The 15,954-nt window shown below is 31.3% G+C and overlaps 2 protein-coding genes and 1 pseudogene across 2 annotated transcripts; all 3 read right to left on the bottom strand.

Annotated features, from left to right (window-relative positions):
- Positions 1-1,475: 1,475 nt before the first annotated feature.
- LOC142620344 (norbelladine synthase-like) lies at positions 1,476-2,325 on the bottom strand (annotated as a pseudogene).
- Positions 2,326-6,707: 4,382 nt separating this feature from the next.
- LOC142619211 (norbelladine synthase-like) lies at positions 6,708-7,703 on the bottom strand. Its single transcript, XM_075792281.1, has 2 exons — positions 7,463-7,703; positions 6,708-7,240 (listed from the first exon to the last, which is right to left on the bottom strand). Exons 1-2 carry the CDS (start codon positions 7,692-7,694, stop codon positions 6,939-6,941), a joined length of 534 nt encoding a protein of 177 aa, XP_075648396.1. The 5' UTR covers positions 7,695-7,703; the 3' UTR covers positions 6,708-6,938.
- A 6,218-nt stretch (positions 7,704-13,921) lies between these two features.
- Positions 13,922-14,917, bottom strand: LOC142619151 (norbelladine synthase-like). Its single transcript, XM_075792226.1, has 2 exons — positions 14,677-14,917; positions 13,922-14,454 (listed from the first exon to the last, which is right to left on the bottom strand). Exons 1-2 carry the CDS (start codon positions 14,906-14,908, stop codon positions 14,153-14,155), a joined length of 534 nt encoding a protein of 177 aa, XP_075648341.1. The 5' UTR covers positions 14,909-14,917; the 3' UTR covers positions 13,922-14,152.
- Between the last annotated feature and the right edge of the window lie 1,037 nt (positions 14,918-15,954).

Here is a 15,954-nt window from a genome sequence, read left to right as displayed (position 1 = left end):
TTATCTGTTTGTTCTCTTTCATTTCAGTTTGATTTTATGTGTGTGTGTATAAATTCATTATACCCTTTGGTTGGGATGTTGATAAATGAGAAGTTGAAAAAAATTTAGAGAATTCTTGATGGGAAATCTTATTTTGGCTTCAAACTTTATCTATATTAGCTTTATCTACTGTATCCATAAAAGTTTGTGTGGTCTGACACGTTGGTGCGTGGATGTAATAGAAGTTGGAGTAGATAAAAAGCAACCCATATATGTAATATTTGCTCTCTTCTGGTTTTTGTAAAGTAAGAAAGACAGTGATTATTCACCTCAATCGAGCCATATAATAGTTATATTAGCTACGTTTAGTTTTTGTTTTGTAATGCTATTTGTTGTATATATCAGCGTATTTAAGTTTACGGATGTTCAGATTTTGCAAAAGCAAGTGGATTTTATTTCTAGAGACATGCAGTAAACTATAAATTTTTATCATAACATCAAATCTATTCTTTTCTAGAGAAAATCCATTGAATTTCAATTGTTGTCTAATTTTTTTACCATGTTTCATAATTTTTTTTTTTAAATTTGGTGCATAAGTATTTAATACTCGCTAAAATTGAGAGAACCAATAAAAAAGGCTTGAAAAAATATCCATTACATTCTAAACAAACGTATAAAGATCATATGTCAGATAGAATTAGACTGAAAACTCTTACTTCATATTATTTTCTTCAGTAAAGTGAGAAATTCAAACATTGCAATTGTGTACAAGAGATTGAGAATGAGTGGTAAGATAACTAGCAAAATTGTTATTTAATATCATGTTATCTAATATAATTCCACCATAACATTTTTGAATTTACAATTGATAGATGCAACAAGTTCTCAAGTGATTCAATATAATTCCACTATAACAATTTTCTTTTACAATTAATAGATGTGACGCTATAACTTTTTTTCTTTGACAATTAATAGATCCAACAAATTGTAGAAACATTAACATTAATATTATAATGTTATTGTACTTCTATTTTTTTTTTTTTAAAGATTGTTATCAACCATAGTGTTTCATGGTATCAAATTCCTTATACAACATTCAAAACAATAATCTACATTTTTTTTCCTTGAATAATAATAATAATAATAATTTAAAAAAATTCAAATGAATACTCATAAAATTGCTCCATTTTTTGTTCTTCTTTATCAATATTGTTCAACATTTCTGTGCGTATGCACGGATTGCAGGCTAGTCAATATTATAATGCATCGGTAGAAACACATCATACACTTTTTTTTTAATGCTTTTTTTTTTAAAATAAAGAGAAGTCATTCATCTTTATTGCTTTAAAATTAGGAAGACACATCAAGATGCAACTAGTGTTGTATCACAATCTACCATCTCCAAAAACTTCATTACACACTTAAGTACATATAAAGATAACCAATACCACGAATTTATTATTTTATTCCATAATGTGGTATATTATTGTTCATAATCAAGCTACATTTTTAGTAGCTTTTTTTTTTATGAGATAATTTTTGGCGACTTCTGCAATTTTTGCTACTATATCAGTATTGACATACAAGGTATTTGCAACAACCTCTTCCTTGACATCATACTCAATTGTGCTTTTGATTATGCATGAAACATTGTCATTCTCTATGATTTTGACGCGAACACAAAATAGAGTAAAGCCTAAATCAAGATATCCTACTTTAATCACCTCTGGTTCTTTCATGCATTTCTCATTGTCAAGCTTTGTGAACTTCTCTTTGTGCACAGTGAACCATGTGAGCCTAATTCAATGGAAAGGAAGTTTAATAATAATAATAATAATAATAATAATAATAATAATAATAAAAAGATGGAAGCAACTATTCAAATTGAAACTTTAAACAAAACATAGTAGCATAAAACTAAAAATTGTGAAATCCTATTTTTAAAACAAGATTTTAAAAGAGAATGTGTAAAGGCTAGTGTGTAATAAAATTTTCCATAATGGAATTAGCAGCATTCACACTACCTATTTGTAAAGGCAATCGCTTACTAAAAACTTTAATATATATACTAGCTACACACTTGGGGTGTGTGTGTATATATATATATATATATAATTATATATTATTATTGTTTTAAAGGTAAAAACATTGACAAGTTTGTAACCTGGCATAAATGTTTTCTTGAGAATAGTCCCACTCCGGCCTCCATCGCCTTCTAAGATCTCAATTTTCTCAAAGGCGCTTCCATCTTCTACAAGAAGTTTTGATATCCCAAGCGTGCCATAAATCCCATGCTTCACTAGCTGGCACGTTTACCTCCAACTCGTGTGAGAGTTGCCCAAACATCTTCTTTTTTCCTTTTTTTTTTTTTTTAATTTTTATTTTTATGTTATCTTGCTTCAGAACACTAATAATATATGCTGGGATGTTCTTGACTTCTTTACTTGTGATATATGTATAATATACTATAAATTTATGTATCTTGTATAGTCTTTTATGATTGGGTGCATTGCACACAACGTACGTTCCAGCCGACACTTGATGTAATAAACTAATAATAGCTCATATATATTGAGCTTGCCCATTAGGGGTGTGCATAAAACCGACGAACCAAAAAACTGGTCGAAACAGACCGAACCATTACAAAAAATTTGGTTTCAGTTTTTAATTTTTAAAAACCAAAAATTTCGGTTTGGTTTCGGTTTCCAGCTTGAATACACCAAACCCACTGAAACCGAACCGAACATATTATAACATATTTTACATAAAATATATAATATATTATATTTGGGCATCATCGCATCAGGCCTCTGCACATATTTCATATTTGGGTATGCCTTTTCATTTTTTTTTAAAAACCATTTGGGCCTTCCTTTTTTTCTTTTATTAAATCCGGCCCTTTCCCCTTTTAATTTATTAAGTTCAAACCCAAACTCATTCATTTTATTTTTAGAATAAGTAAGTATAATTAAAATAATTACTAATTAGATATCTAATTAACCTAATTAAACTTAAATCTGATTTAACTATAAAAGCAAAAGGTAAAAACCCTACCCAGTACCCACAACCCACTTTCTTCCTCACAGCCTCCACTCTTAAGATATTAAAAAAGAAAAAAAAAACCTCCACTCTTCAGAGTTCAGCCCTCAGCCCCTCCTCTCCTCTCACTGCTCCACGCCTCCACATGCCGCCTCCACACATCGTCCTTCTTGCACTGGCCTCCACACGCCGGCCTTCCTACGCCGGCCTCCACATGCCGGTCTCCACATGCTGGGCTCCCTACACTGACCTAATCTTTTTATTCTCACGGAGTCACGATGACGCTCTCTCTCTCTCTCTCTCTTTAATTTCTCCATAGTTTCCTCTCTCTTTTATATATTCTGGGTTTGTTTAATATTGAATCAATGCTATTTTTTCAATTTTTATGTGCAAATAAAGTTAGGGTTTTGAAAAAACGCATGTGCTTGGTTGATTGTTTATATTCTGGGTTTGTTTATTTTTTCAATTTCATCTCTCTTATTCTGGGTTTGTTTGTTTGTTTGTTTTTTTTTTTCTTTGTTTGCTTTCTTAAAAAATAAATGATAAGTGTGATAAAAAAAGAAAAGAAAAAATGATAAGGAAACCGAAAAAACCCACCGAAACCGACCAAAACCGAAATCCAACTGAAATCAATTGATTTCCAATTACTTCGGTCGATTTCGGTTGAGAATTTTGCAAATCGAAAATTTCGGTTTTGGTTGGCCAACACTTAGAAAACCGACCGAAACCGAATCGACACACCCCTATTGCCCATCTTGTCTTCTTATTTCCCCTTATAGAGCTGTCCTCTTGCAAGCATTGTCCCTTTTGTCTTCTTATTTCCCCTTATTGAGCAGTCCCTCTTGTAGGGCTGACTGCGGGTGGGTCCTGGTCGAGTTTGGATTCAACTTAGACTCAACCCGCTCAGGTCGGGTGGGAGAGAATTAGACCCGCAACCTACCGCTGATCACCACGGGTTGAGTCGGATCGAAATTCTAAAAAACGATCGATCGGTTCGGTTGAAATTGACGAAAGGCGGCAACGAGTAGAGGAGAACAAAATGTCATTGGATCTGGTTGGAGGAGAGCAAAACGTCACCAATCTGAGCTTAAACATCGCCGGATCTAAGCCAAAGTTACTGATTTGAGCTTAAACGTCATCGATTAGAGCTTAAACGTCACTGATCTGAGCGATTTTTTAAAAAATATTGCCGAATTTGAGTCACAATCATCGGATCTAAGTAGATCTGAGAAAAATCGTCGTTGGACTTAAGCGAATCATCATCGGATCTGAACTGAGGATGGTTCATCTGAAGTGGTGGTTGGACGGGTTGGGTGGCTGCGGTTTTAGAGGAGAAATAAGGTTTGGAGGGTTGAGACCTGCCGCCGACCACCAAAGTCGTTGGATCGGGCGGCAAGCGGGTTGGTCCAAGTAGGTGTCTCGATTTGGTCAGGTAAACGAGTTACATGGACACCCTTACCCTCTTGCAACCAATGTCCCTCTCGTCTTCTCAGGCCACGAAAGTCAGGTTTTGGTTTAATGCAAAGCCAACCAAAGTATGTCCTACTCATTTGCGTACATGCTGAAGAAATAGAAAAGAAGAGTTGAAAGAAGAACTTAGAGATTGAGAGCTCCGCAAAAGCCATTCGGTCGTTGCGTGATGGAAATACACAGAGATAGAGAGCTCTACAACCACAAAATGTTTTTTCGACAAACTACAACCACAGAATTGCCTTATATGTCTTACAAAGCACATGCACGTGCTACACGAGAATTGCCCAATGGCGACGCCACTCAGAAGCCAGGGTGTTCCTAGGAACACCCTGGCTTGATTTTTTTTTTTATATATAATAATTTAATTTTTTTTATTTGTTTACCCTTAAAAAAAATAGGAATACCCTCAGGTAATATCAGAAACACCCTCAAAAATTTTATGCCAAACAAATTTTGAACTAAAAGACATGCAGAGGTAGGGGTGTGTGCACACATGAGGTGTATGCTAATGCACAGTGGAGTGTGTACTAGACTCCTAATAGTTAGTTAAAAAAAATGAATGAAGCAACTAAATACCAATAATTAATAATTTAATTAACTAATACATTATAAAAGACAAACAAATTAAATTATGTTAGGCTACACAAAAATTGATAATTTAATAATTTAATGAAACAATAATACAACAAATTATAGTTTAAAAAAGACAAACAAATTTATTAAACAACTAAACAACAATAATTAATAATTTTATTAATATTTCAAATGAACTTATAGTTTATTGTACCGGAACCTTTGTTCATTAATTTCTTTTCTTTTTATTTATTTATTTTTTTCTTTTGAGGTTTTTCGGTGTATAGAATGCAAATTTGTTTTGATTTTAAGAATTTTTTTTTAAGTATAAACTTCATACTTGCCAAATTTTGAATTTCAGCCGGTATTTACTGAAATGTTCCGAAATACCCAAAATAGACCGAAATGACCCAAAATTTTTTCAAAGTAGAATAAGAACACCATTGACAAAATTCCTGGAATCGCCGGCTCAAATTGCCTTTTCCTAACTTTTTTCTTTGGCTGGGAGTCTTTTCCTAACCAATAGTCTAAATCGTTGCATTGAAGTCCAAATCATTGCATTGTCACGTCATCATGTCATGGAACATGGCATGGGGATATGTGATGACATGAAACGTGACAGACAGAATAATGTGGCCTAAAAGTGATGACATTGTTAGGTGGCATGGATGAGATCAATTAAAGTAAGCATGTGGCCGAAATTGTTATTATTGCTCCATGGCCGAATTTAGCTTGTTCTTATTGGGCGTTGGAGCTCCATGGTCGATTGGAAAAAGTTTCACTCAAGCTAGACTGGAAGTTTGGAGAGAAACTCTCTTAACTCGGACAATATTATTTTATTGAATATAAATTTTGACAATTTAATTGTTAAATTATATATTTTTATTATGTTCTCTATATTTGTAAAATTTTATAAAAATTAAATATTAATAATTATGTCATTAATCAAGAGTTTAAATTTCAAGTTTTTATGATTCAAAATTATACATAAAAAATAAGCTTAATGATTGAATAATAAAGAACATCAAATTTGAATGAAATTTGACATGTATGTTAAGAACATAAAAAATATGCGATTAAACAGTTAAATTTTTAAAATTCACATCCAATAAAAAATATATAGAAAGAGTTTAATAAGGTTTTCTCCAAACAAATTTGGAGAAAAACCTTGTCCATAGTCGATTATAGCAAGTGCTTGATTTGAACAAGGATTTCCTTAACACCTCTCTCTCTCTCTCTCTCTCCAACACAAACTGAAATTAAGATAATAGCAATGTTATGACAACTTTTTACACAATTATAGGCTATATTTTGGTTTAATAATAAAGACCAATCATCAGGAGTAGACGATATAAGTTGGAATTCTCTAAAATAAGTACTTAAGATAATTATGTGATAAGTTGTGATTAAAGGATTTAAAAAAAAATATAAGTTAAGCTAAAAAAATTACTTTTACATGGACCCATTACTGATATTATTTTTATTTTGTGCCAATCACCACACTTATGAAAAAAATTGTTAAAATTTTTGTGTCCCTAAACTTAAATTCTCACTAGTTTATCATTTTGGAGACTTCTCTGGGGGATTGATCACTTAAATCATCATTTGTTGTGTAGCCCATTTAAATTCAAAATACCATCTCCTAAATAAAGAAGTCATTCATCTTTATTACTTTAAAATTAGGAAGATACATCAAGATGCAACTGGTGTTGGATGGAAGATGGAATTTCTTCCATCCAAACTACCATCTCCTAAATACATTATTTATATCTACCATCTTCGAAAACTTCATCAAACACTCAAGTACATATAAAGATAAGAAATACCACGAATTTGTTATTTTATTCCATAATGTGGTATATTATTGTTCGTAATCACTCTGCATTTCTAGTAGCTTTGTTTTTGACGAGAAAATTTTTGGCGATTTCTGCAATTTTTGCTACAAGGTCAGTAGTGACGTACGAGGTATTTGCAACAGCTTCTTCCTTGATATCATACTCAATTGTGCTTTTGATTATGCATGAATCATTGTCCTTCTCTATGATTTCAAAGCGAACACGAAAAAGAGAAAGGCCTAAATCAAGATATCCTCCTTCCAGCACCTCTAGTTCTTTCATGCGTTTCTCATTGTCATACTTTGTGAACTTCTCTCTTTGCACAGAAAACCCATGCGAGCCTAATTCATTAGAAAGAAAGTTTAATTAATGAAAAAAAAAATGGAACTATTGAAATTGAAACTTTAAAGAGAACATAGAAGCATAAGCAATCATTCATTTCTGACTAAGGAGAGGGGGGAGCTATTTCTCCAAAGCCAATTCTTAGATTGCTTGGTATCATTGGTTGGGTTCAAGATTACTTCTATGTCTATCAGTTTGTATTGCTTTATCAATTAGCATACCTGGTGCGTATGTTTTCTTCAGAATAGTCCCAATCCCTCCATCACCTTCTATGACCTCAATCTTCTCAACGATACTTCCCTCTTCTACAAGGAGTTTTGCTAACCGAAGCTTGCCATAGAGCTCCCATGCTTCACTAGCTGGCACATTTACCTCCAACTCGTGTGAGAGTTGCCTAGACATCTTTTTTTGGTTGCACTTGCGGAAGCAAATATTTTGGGATGTGTTAGGCATGTTCTTTCCTTGTGATATATATAGGCTCCAAATTTGTGTGAAGATTAGTAAAGTGTCTTATTGTTGAATAGGGTTCAAATATTGCCTACACCAAAAATCAATTGGTGTCTTGGCCTAATGATAAGAGCTATCATTATGGAATATAATGGACTTCATATGTTGAAATAAAACCTATTTATCAAAAAGTTTATGTATGACTGGAGGAAAGAGGGTGAAAATTTAGGTACAGTACATTAGATGTTGTACATTGAGTTTCTCATTTGAATGAACACTTGGTTGCTACTTTTACATTTAATTATCTTTGAAAGGAAGAACACTATTTAGATGCAGCTCAATAAGGCTGAACTCGTCAAGTCTTTATTAAAAACAATTTAACTTAAAATTTTTATGATCTATTTTCTATGTAGGTTCGTATACCAAGCAGTGGTGGTTGCAAGATTTTTTGTCCAAAGAGGTCAATAAGAAATATAAATTATATAAAATCTAAAACCAAAGAGAAATTGAATATATCGACCTCACAAAATGAGATATTTTCTCGTTGCCTAGGGTCTGAAGGAAGATTGTTCATGTCAACAAGATTATTCTTAGAAGATGAATTTTGAGTAGGAGATGAATCTTGCAGTCTACATGATTTCCTTATTATGAATATAGTCATAGTACTAGCAAAAGAATAAAAGATAAACTATAAGTTGAATTAGCATATTTTTTTTCTAATACAATAAATATATTAATTAATGTTGTTAAGTAAAACTTCAATTATTATTACTTAGAATATTTTAATTTTTTAGTTTATGTCTTTTTGTCTTTACTGTTCTTTTATTTAATTCAAAAGACATTTTAAGCCTAACTGTTTACAATTAATTAATTTTTTATTAGTTTACAATTCTTCAATTCGTTAGTTAACAATTTTTTGCTAATCTTAATTCATTAGTTTACAATTATTTTATTGTTTCATTTTCTTAGTGTTAAGGCTCCTACTGCTCTGATTGACCCACTCAATTAGCCAACAACCACCCCGACTCACAAGTCAAAAATTTGGTCACAGACTCAAAAGTACAAAAATTCCGAACTTTTACAGTGTGGAGAAATTTTAATTTATCAAAATCACTATTGCAAATTCAGTTAACAATATTGCTTATTGACTTCAACTTGCAAAAACAAAAACAAATTCAACACATAACTCAATGAATTGATATTAACCAAACCAGAATCAATTTTATTTAGAGAACCAAATATCGTACTTCAAGTGTAAGATTTAACAAAACAGATGAAAATTAATTAATAATTTCAAATGTTTTAATTTACCTCTGGTACCATAAAGTGATGCATGATGAGAGAGAGAGAGAGAGAGAGGTTGTTTAGTATGTGAGTGTGACAGATAGAATGATCAATGGTGACAATATGATGGGTGGTAGACATTCCTAAGAGATTTTTTTTTTGTGCGTGTATTTTTCCTCGTGTAAAACATTTTAATTGAGTTGGATTCTCATTCAGCCACAAATTTTTGGGGCCTTTTTTCTATTGGGTCCACTCATTTTTTTGGGGATGAGTTCAATTAGTGTCTTCACAATTTTTATTTTTATTTCTAAGAGATTTTTTTTTTTGTGTTTGTATTTTTCCTCATGTAAAACATTTTAATTGAGTTGGATTCACATTCACCCACAAATTTTTGAGGCCTTTTTCTATTGGTACCACTCATTTTTTTGGGGATGAGTTCAATTATTGTCTTCACAATTTTTATTTTTATTTCTAAGAGATTTTCTTTTTGTGTGTGTGTATTTTTCTTCATGTAAAACATTTTAATTGAGTTGGATTCTCATTCACCCACAAATTTTTGGGGCCTATTTCTATTTGGTTCCACTCAGTTTTTTGGGTGGTGAGTTCAATTATTGTCTTCACAATTTTTATTTTTATTTCTATTTCAAATGGGCTCCCTGGTCATGGCCTAAATTGCTTAGGCCTAGGCCGGTCCTAACAACTTTTTTTTTTTTTCTCTCCATAAGAGACAGTTCATGATTTTATCAAATCAACTAAGGATCTGGTAGTTTTCTTTTCCCTTCTTCTTCTTCTTCTTCTTCTTTTTTTTTTTTAATTTTTTTTTATTTTTTTTAACAGAAGATAGAAAGACTTTACTAATAGAAGAAGATAATTACAAAGTGACAATAAAAAAAGAGTGGATCCCTTGTCCAGAATTGAAAAACTTAGTACAAAAAGAGCTAGAAGAGGACCTAAACCTATGAATATATTGTCACATGTTAGAGGAACTCAACGATGAGGACAATAATGATACGTAACCTTCAACAATTATTCTGACAATATAAACAAAGAAAAATTCTATTACCACAAAATTTTTCCCAATTTCATGCCATAACTGTGATTGGTGATGAAGAAAGAATTGTTGGTCCATGTATAAGTGATAATTAATCACTCACAGTTTGACATGTCCCAACTGTGATAAAAAGTTGTGAAATAATTTATAGTCCTAAAGCTATTCACAGAGGTTCAAGAACAATTTTCTAATGCCATTATGTAGAACAAGTATAGATTGTCGAAAAAAAATATGTGATAGAGAATGAAAACCAAGTCTGATGGGGAATAAGAGCAAAAGGAAAAAAAAAAAAAAAAGTTAGGGGAAAAAGCATTCCCCCCCCCTTCTATGTTTGCGGTGACTCACAATTTCCCTCATTATATTTGAAAAACCAACCAATTTCCCCATCTATGTTTGGGAAATGAGTAAATACTTTAAATCCATTACTTTTTCAGTTAACTCCAATGAAATTACAATTATTACAAATGCAATCTAAGAAAATAATAGTACAATCTTCAACTTTTTCTCTTCCTTGTGGTGTACAACTAATAATTTCTTTAAAAAATTTTGTTAAATTTAACTGAGAAAATAACAAGTTGGGGGTATTTGCTCATTTCCTAAACATTGGGAGGGGGGAGGGGGGAGGGGGGGGGAATTGGTTGATTTAAAAAATATACGGGAGAATTGTGAATTACCCCAAATATAAAGAGGGGAAACAAGGAAAATGATTTTTTCCTTAAAAGTTGGATTAAGATCTTTTAGAGTTCATAAGGTACTCTATTAAATAAATTTCTTTTAATCTCAATTCTTCATTCTATAATAAATGGTTCTGAGAATACCACATCATTAATTTAATAACAAAACCTTAAAATAACGATGTCATATCAACTATATCATTAATTTTTTTGTTTGTTTTACTTTCTTTTTTTGGTGAAATAATATAGGATATTGTTTGAGTTGGATTCTCATTGACCCACATCCACAATTATTGGGGCCTTTTTCTGATGGGGTTCACCTAACTTGTTTTGTTTTCTTGATAAAATCAATTATTGTTTTCACTATTTTGGGGGGTTCCACCGGTCCTTGTTAGTAGTCCTATTGACAATTCATGTTTTTAATTTTTTTCATAAGCGACAATGTAAAAGAGTTGGTGGTATTTTAAGGGACCTAAACTTATGTCCGTGTTCTCAAAGCTTGAATCACATGTTAAAAGAACTCATCGATGAGGATAACGATGATATGTAAAACAAAAAAAAATTTAATTAATTAATTAGACAAAACCATGAATCGTTTGCTTATCAAAAAATGAAGCATTCGAACCTAAGGTGGTTTGAACTTTGTGATCAATTAATTTAAATAGTAGTGAATGACGTGATGAATACAATCAAGGTGCAAGGCTAAGGTCCATTGTATTATATTAGACATATAGGTTGCCATTTCAAGTAATATTACCCTTGCACTCTAATACAGAAAATCTAACCACTAGGCTAAGCTCTTTGATGTGTCATTCCTGGATTTAATATTTTATTTATTTTGAGTTTAAATTATACCTTTTCAATTTATCATATTACCCCTTCTCAAGCTATTATTATTATTTGATAATTTTATTAGTGGTTCAAGAATTTTGCTTTTTACATCTGAATATACAATTTATTAATTTTTGTTGAAAATGATTTTATTTTAGGCTAAAATTTTGTTTATTTGAAAGAATACTAAACACAAATACTTACACTTATTTATGCTTTATTATTTTATATTAACCTTATAAAAATGGTGAAAATTCATTTGAAAGTTGTTTAAATGTTTTTAGACATGTTTCTAGTAAAATTTTGTTAATGATTACCATTTTAATACCTTTATTTTGTCAATCTCTTATTCGAAGATAAGAGACTTTACCAGTTGAACTAACTGGAACCCACAATAGAAAGACTTTTTAATAAGCCTAAGATCCTCCTAAGATCCATCATTGAGTATGTATGTGAGCTTTTATCTGTTGTACTCCTAATATGATGGAAAACTTTAGATTTCTTCTTTTCTGCAAGAGATATTAGGGTGAGCTAATTTAATCATAATTTGGATAATTGTTGATTAATCTTGATTTACTAAACCCTTTTGGGCCAAAACGGCAACTAGGGATTCTACTGAATTTGCCAAAGTTCATTAACGAGCATTAAATGAAGTTGGCGTGCTTCTTATGGGTAAATGTGGCTAGGCTAAATTTTTAGTCACATAGAGCAGCTCAGGTATCCTTTTGGGTGTAACTAGCCAGCACTATTTAGGGTTAAACAAAAGTATCTTGCTGGATAGGATTTATATTTAACAGAAAAATTAGCTCGCAACCTATTTCACTTAACTAGTGGACTACTCATGGGTCTCAATAGTACTAGGCTGTGGGTCATGGGTTATTTGGTGATGTATATAAATTTACTAACCCTTTTTAGTCCAAATGAATCGCATAAATGTGAGATATTTTATATTTTATTTATTAATTAATATTAAAATGCATCAGCAGAAATAGGTCACACATTTTTTTTTTCCTTTTTTTCTGAATTGAAAACGTCTTCGCACACTTTTTTTTTTAATGTTTATTTATTTTATAAAGAAGTCATTCGTCTTTATTGCTATAAAATTAGGAAGATACATCAAGATGCAACTAGTGTTGGATGAAAGATCGAATTTCTTCCATCCAAACTACCATCTCCTAAATACATTATGTATATCTACCATCTTCGAAAACTTCATCACACACTTAAGTACATATAAAGATAAGAAATACCACGAATTTGTTATTTTATTCCATAACGTGGTATATTATTGTTCATAATCAAGCTACATTTTTAGTAGCTCTGTTTTTTTTTTAGATAATTTTTTGCGACTTTTGCAATTTTTGCTACTATGTCAGTATTGTGCTTGACATCATACTCAATTGTGCTTTTGATTATGCATGAATCATTGTCCTTTTCTATGATTTTGAAGTGAACACGAAAAAGAGTAAGGCCTAAATCAAGATATCCTCCTTCAATCACCTTTGGTTCTTTCATGCGTTTCTCATTGTCAAGCTTTGTGAACTTGTCTTTGTGCACAGTGAACCCATGTGAGCCTAATTCAATGGAAAGGAAGTTTAAATAATAATAATAAATTTTGAAAATCTAGCCGTTAAATTATATGTTCTTATTATGTCCTCTATGCTTGTAAAATTTCACAAAGATTAAATATTAATAGCTATGTCATTAATCAAGAGTTTAAATTTCGAGTTTTTGTGATTCAAAATTATACATTAAAAATAAGCTTAATGGTTGAATAATAAAGAACATCAAATTTGAATGAAATTTGACGTGTGTGTTAAGAACGTAAAGAACGTGTGATAAAACGGTTATTTTTTCAAAATTCACATCCAATAAAAAATATATCGAAGAAGTTTGATAGGGTTTTCTCCAAACAAATTTGGAGAAAAACCTTGTCCATAGTCGATTATAGCAAGTGCTTGATTTGAACAAGGATTTCCTTAACACCTCTCTCTCTCCAACACAAATTGAAATTAAGATAATACCAATGTTATGACAACTTTTTACACAGTTATAGGCTATATTTTGGTTTAATAATAAAGACCAATCATCAGGAATAGATGACATAAGTTGGAATTCCCTAAAATAAGTACTTAAAATAATTATGTGATAAGTTGTGATTAGAGGATTTAAAAAAAAAAAGTTAAGCTAAAAAAATTACTTTTACGTGGCCCCATTACTGATATTATTTTTATTTTGTGCCAATCACCACAATTATGAAAAAAATTGTTAAAATTTTTGTGTCCCTAAACTTAAATTCTCACTAGTTTATCATTTTGCAGACTTCTCTGGGAGATTGATCACTTAAATCATCATTTGTTGTGTAGCCCATTTAAATTCAAAATACCATCTCCTAAATAAAGAAGTCATTCATCTTTATTGCTTTAAAATTAGGAAGATACATCAAGATGCAACTGGTGTTGGATGAAAGATGGAATTTCTTCCATCCAAACTACCATCTCCTAAATACATTATTTATATCTACCATCTTCGAAAACTTCATCAAACACTCAAGTACATATAAAGATAAGAAATACCACGAATTTGTTATTTTATTCCATAATGTGGTATATTATTGTTCATAATCACTCTGCATTTCTAGTAGCTTTGTTTTTGACGAGAAAATTTTTGGCGATTTCTGCAATTTTTGCTACAAGGTCAGTAGTGACGTACGAGGTATTTGCAACAGCTTCTTCCTTGATATCATACTCAATTGTGCTTTTGATTATGCATGAATCATTGTCCTTCTCTATGATTTCAAAGCGAACACGAAAAAGAGAAAGGCCTAAATCAAGATATCCTCCTTCCAGCACCTCTAGTTCTTTCATGCGTTTCTCATTGTCATACTTTGTGAACTTCTCTCTTTGCACAGAAAACCCATGCGAGCCTAATTCATTAGAAAGAAAGTTTAATTAATGAAAAAAAAAATGGAACTATTGAAATTGAAACTTTAAAGAGAACATAGAAGCATAAGCAATCATTCATTTCTGACTAAGGAGAGGGGGGAGCTATTTCTCCAAAGCCAATTCTTAGATTGCTTGGTATCATTGGTTGGGTTCAAGATTACTTCTATGTTTATCAGTTTGTATTGCTTTATCAATTAGCATACCTGGTGCGTATGTTTTCTTCAGAATAGTCCCAATCCCTCCATCACCTTCTATGACCTCAATCTTCTCAACGATACTTCCCTCTTCTACAAGGAGTTTTGCTAACCGAAGCTTGCCATAGAGCTCCCATGCTTCACTAGCTGGCACATTTACCTCCAACTCGTGTGAGAGTTGCCTAGACATCTTTTTTTGGTTGCACTTGCGGAAGCAAATATTTTGGGATGTGTTAGGCATGTTCTTTCCTTGTGATATATATAGGCTCCAAATTTGTGTGAAGATTAGTAAAGTGTCTTATTGTTGAATAGGGTTCAAATATTGCCTACACCAAAAATCAATTGGTGTCTTGGCCTAATGATAAGAGCTATCATTATGGAATATAATGGACTTCATATGTTGAAATAAAACCTATTTATCAAAAATTATATGTATGACTAGAGGAAAGAGGGTGAAAATTTAGGTACAGTATATTAGATGTTGTACATTGGGTTTCTCATTTGAATGAACACTTGGTTGCTGCTTTTACATTTAATTATCTTTGAAAGGAAGAACACTATTTAGATGTAGCCCAACAAGGCTGAACTCATCAAGTCTTTATTAAAAACAATTTAACTTAAAATTTTTATGATCTGTTTTCTATGTTGGTTCGTATACCAAGCAGTGGTGGCTGCAAGATTTTTTGTCCAAAGAGGTCAATAAGAAATATAAATTATATAAAATCTAAAACTAAAGAGAAATTGAATATATCGACCTCACAAAATGAGATATTTTCTCGTTGCCTAGGGTCTGAAGGAAGATTGTTCATGTCAACAAGATTATGCTTAGAAGATGAATTTTGAGTAGGAGATGAATCTTGCAATCTACATGATTTCCTTATTATGAATATAGTCATAGTACTAGCAAAAGAATAAAAGATAAACTATAAGTTGATTTAACATATTTTTTTCTAATACAATAAACTTATTAATTATTTTTGTTAAGTAAAACTTTAATTATTATTACTTAGAATATTTTAATTTTTTAGTTTATGTATTTTTGTCTTTACTGTTCTTTTATTGAATTCAAAAGACATTTTAAGCCTAAATGTTTACAATTAATTAATTTTTTATTAGTTTACAATTCTTCAATTCGTTAGTTAACAATTTTTTTTTCTAATATTAATTCATTAGTTTACAATTATTTTATTGTTTCATTTTCTTAGTGTTAATGCTCCTACTGTTCTGATTGACCCACTCAATTAGCCAACAACCACCCCTACTCACATGTCAAAAATTTGGTCAAAG

The sequence above is a fragment of the Castanea sativa genome, chromosome 12, assembly GCF_040712315.1.
Source record: "Castanea sativa cultivar Marrone di Chiusa Pesio chromosome 12, ASM4071231v1".
In the NCBI taxonomy this organism is placed as follows: domain Eukaryota; kingdom Viridiplantae; phylum Streptophyta; class Magnoliopsida; order Fagales; family Fagaceae; genus Castanea; species Castanea sativa.
This window is presented reverse-complemented; position numbering and strand designations above follow the sequence as displayed.

Excerpts from the sequence above, each read along its gene's own strand:
- LOC142619211 (XM_075792281.1), bottom strand. The coding sequence starts at position 7,694 with ATGCCTAACACATCCCAAAATATTTGCTTCCGCAAGTGCAACCAAAAA. Across the intron at positions 7,241-7,462 it reads GAAGAAAACATACGCACCAG|GCTCGCATGGGTTTTCTGTG; the intron begins GTATGCTAATTG and ends CTAATGAATTAG.
- LOC142619151 (XM_075792226.1), bottom strand. The coding sequence starts at position 14,908 with ATGCCTAACACATCCCAAAATATTTGCTTCCGCAAGTGCAACCAAAAA. Across the intron at positions 14,455-14,676 it reads GAAGAAAACATACGCACCAG|GCTCGCATGGGTTTTCTGTG; the intron begins GTATGCTAATTG and ends CTAATGAATTAG.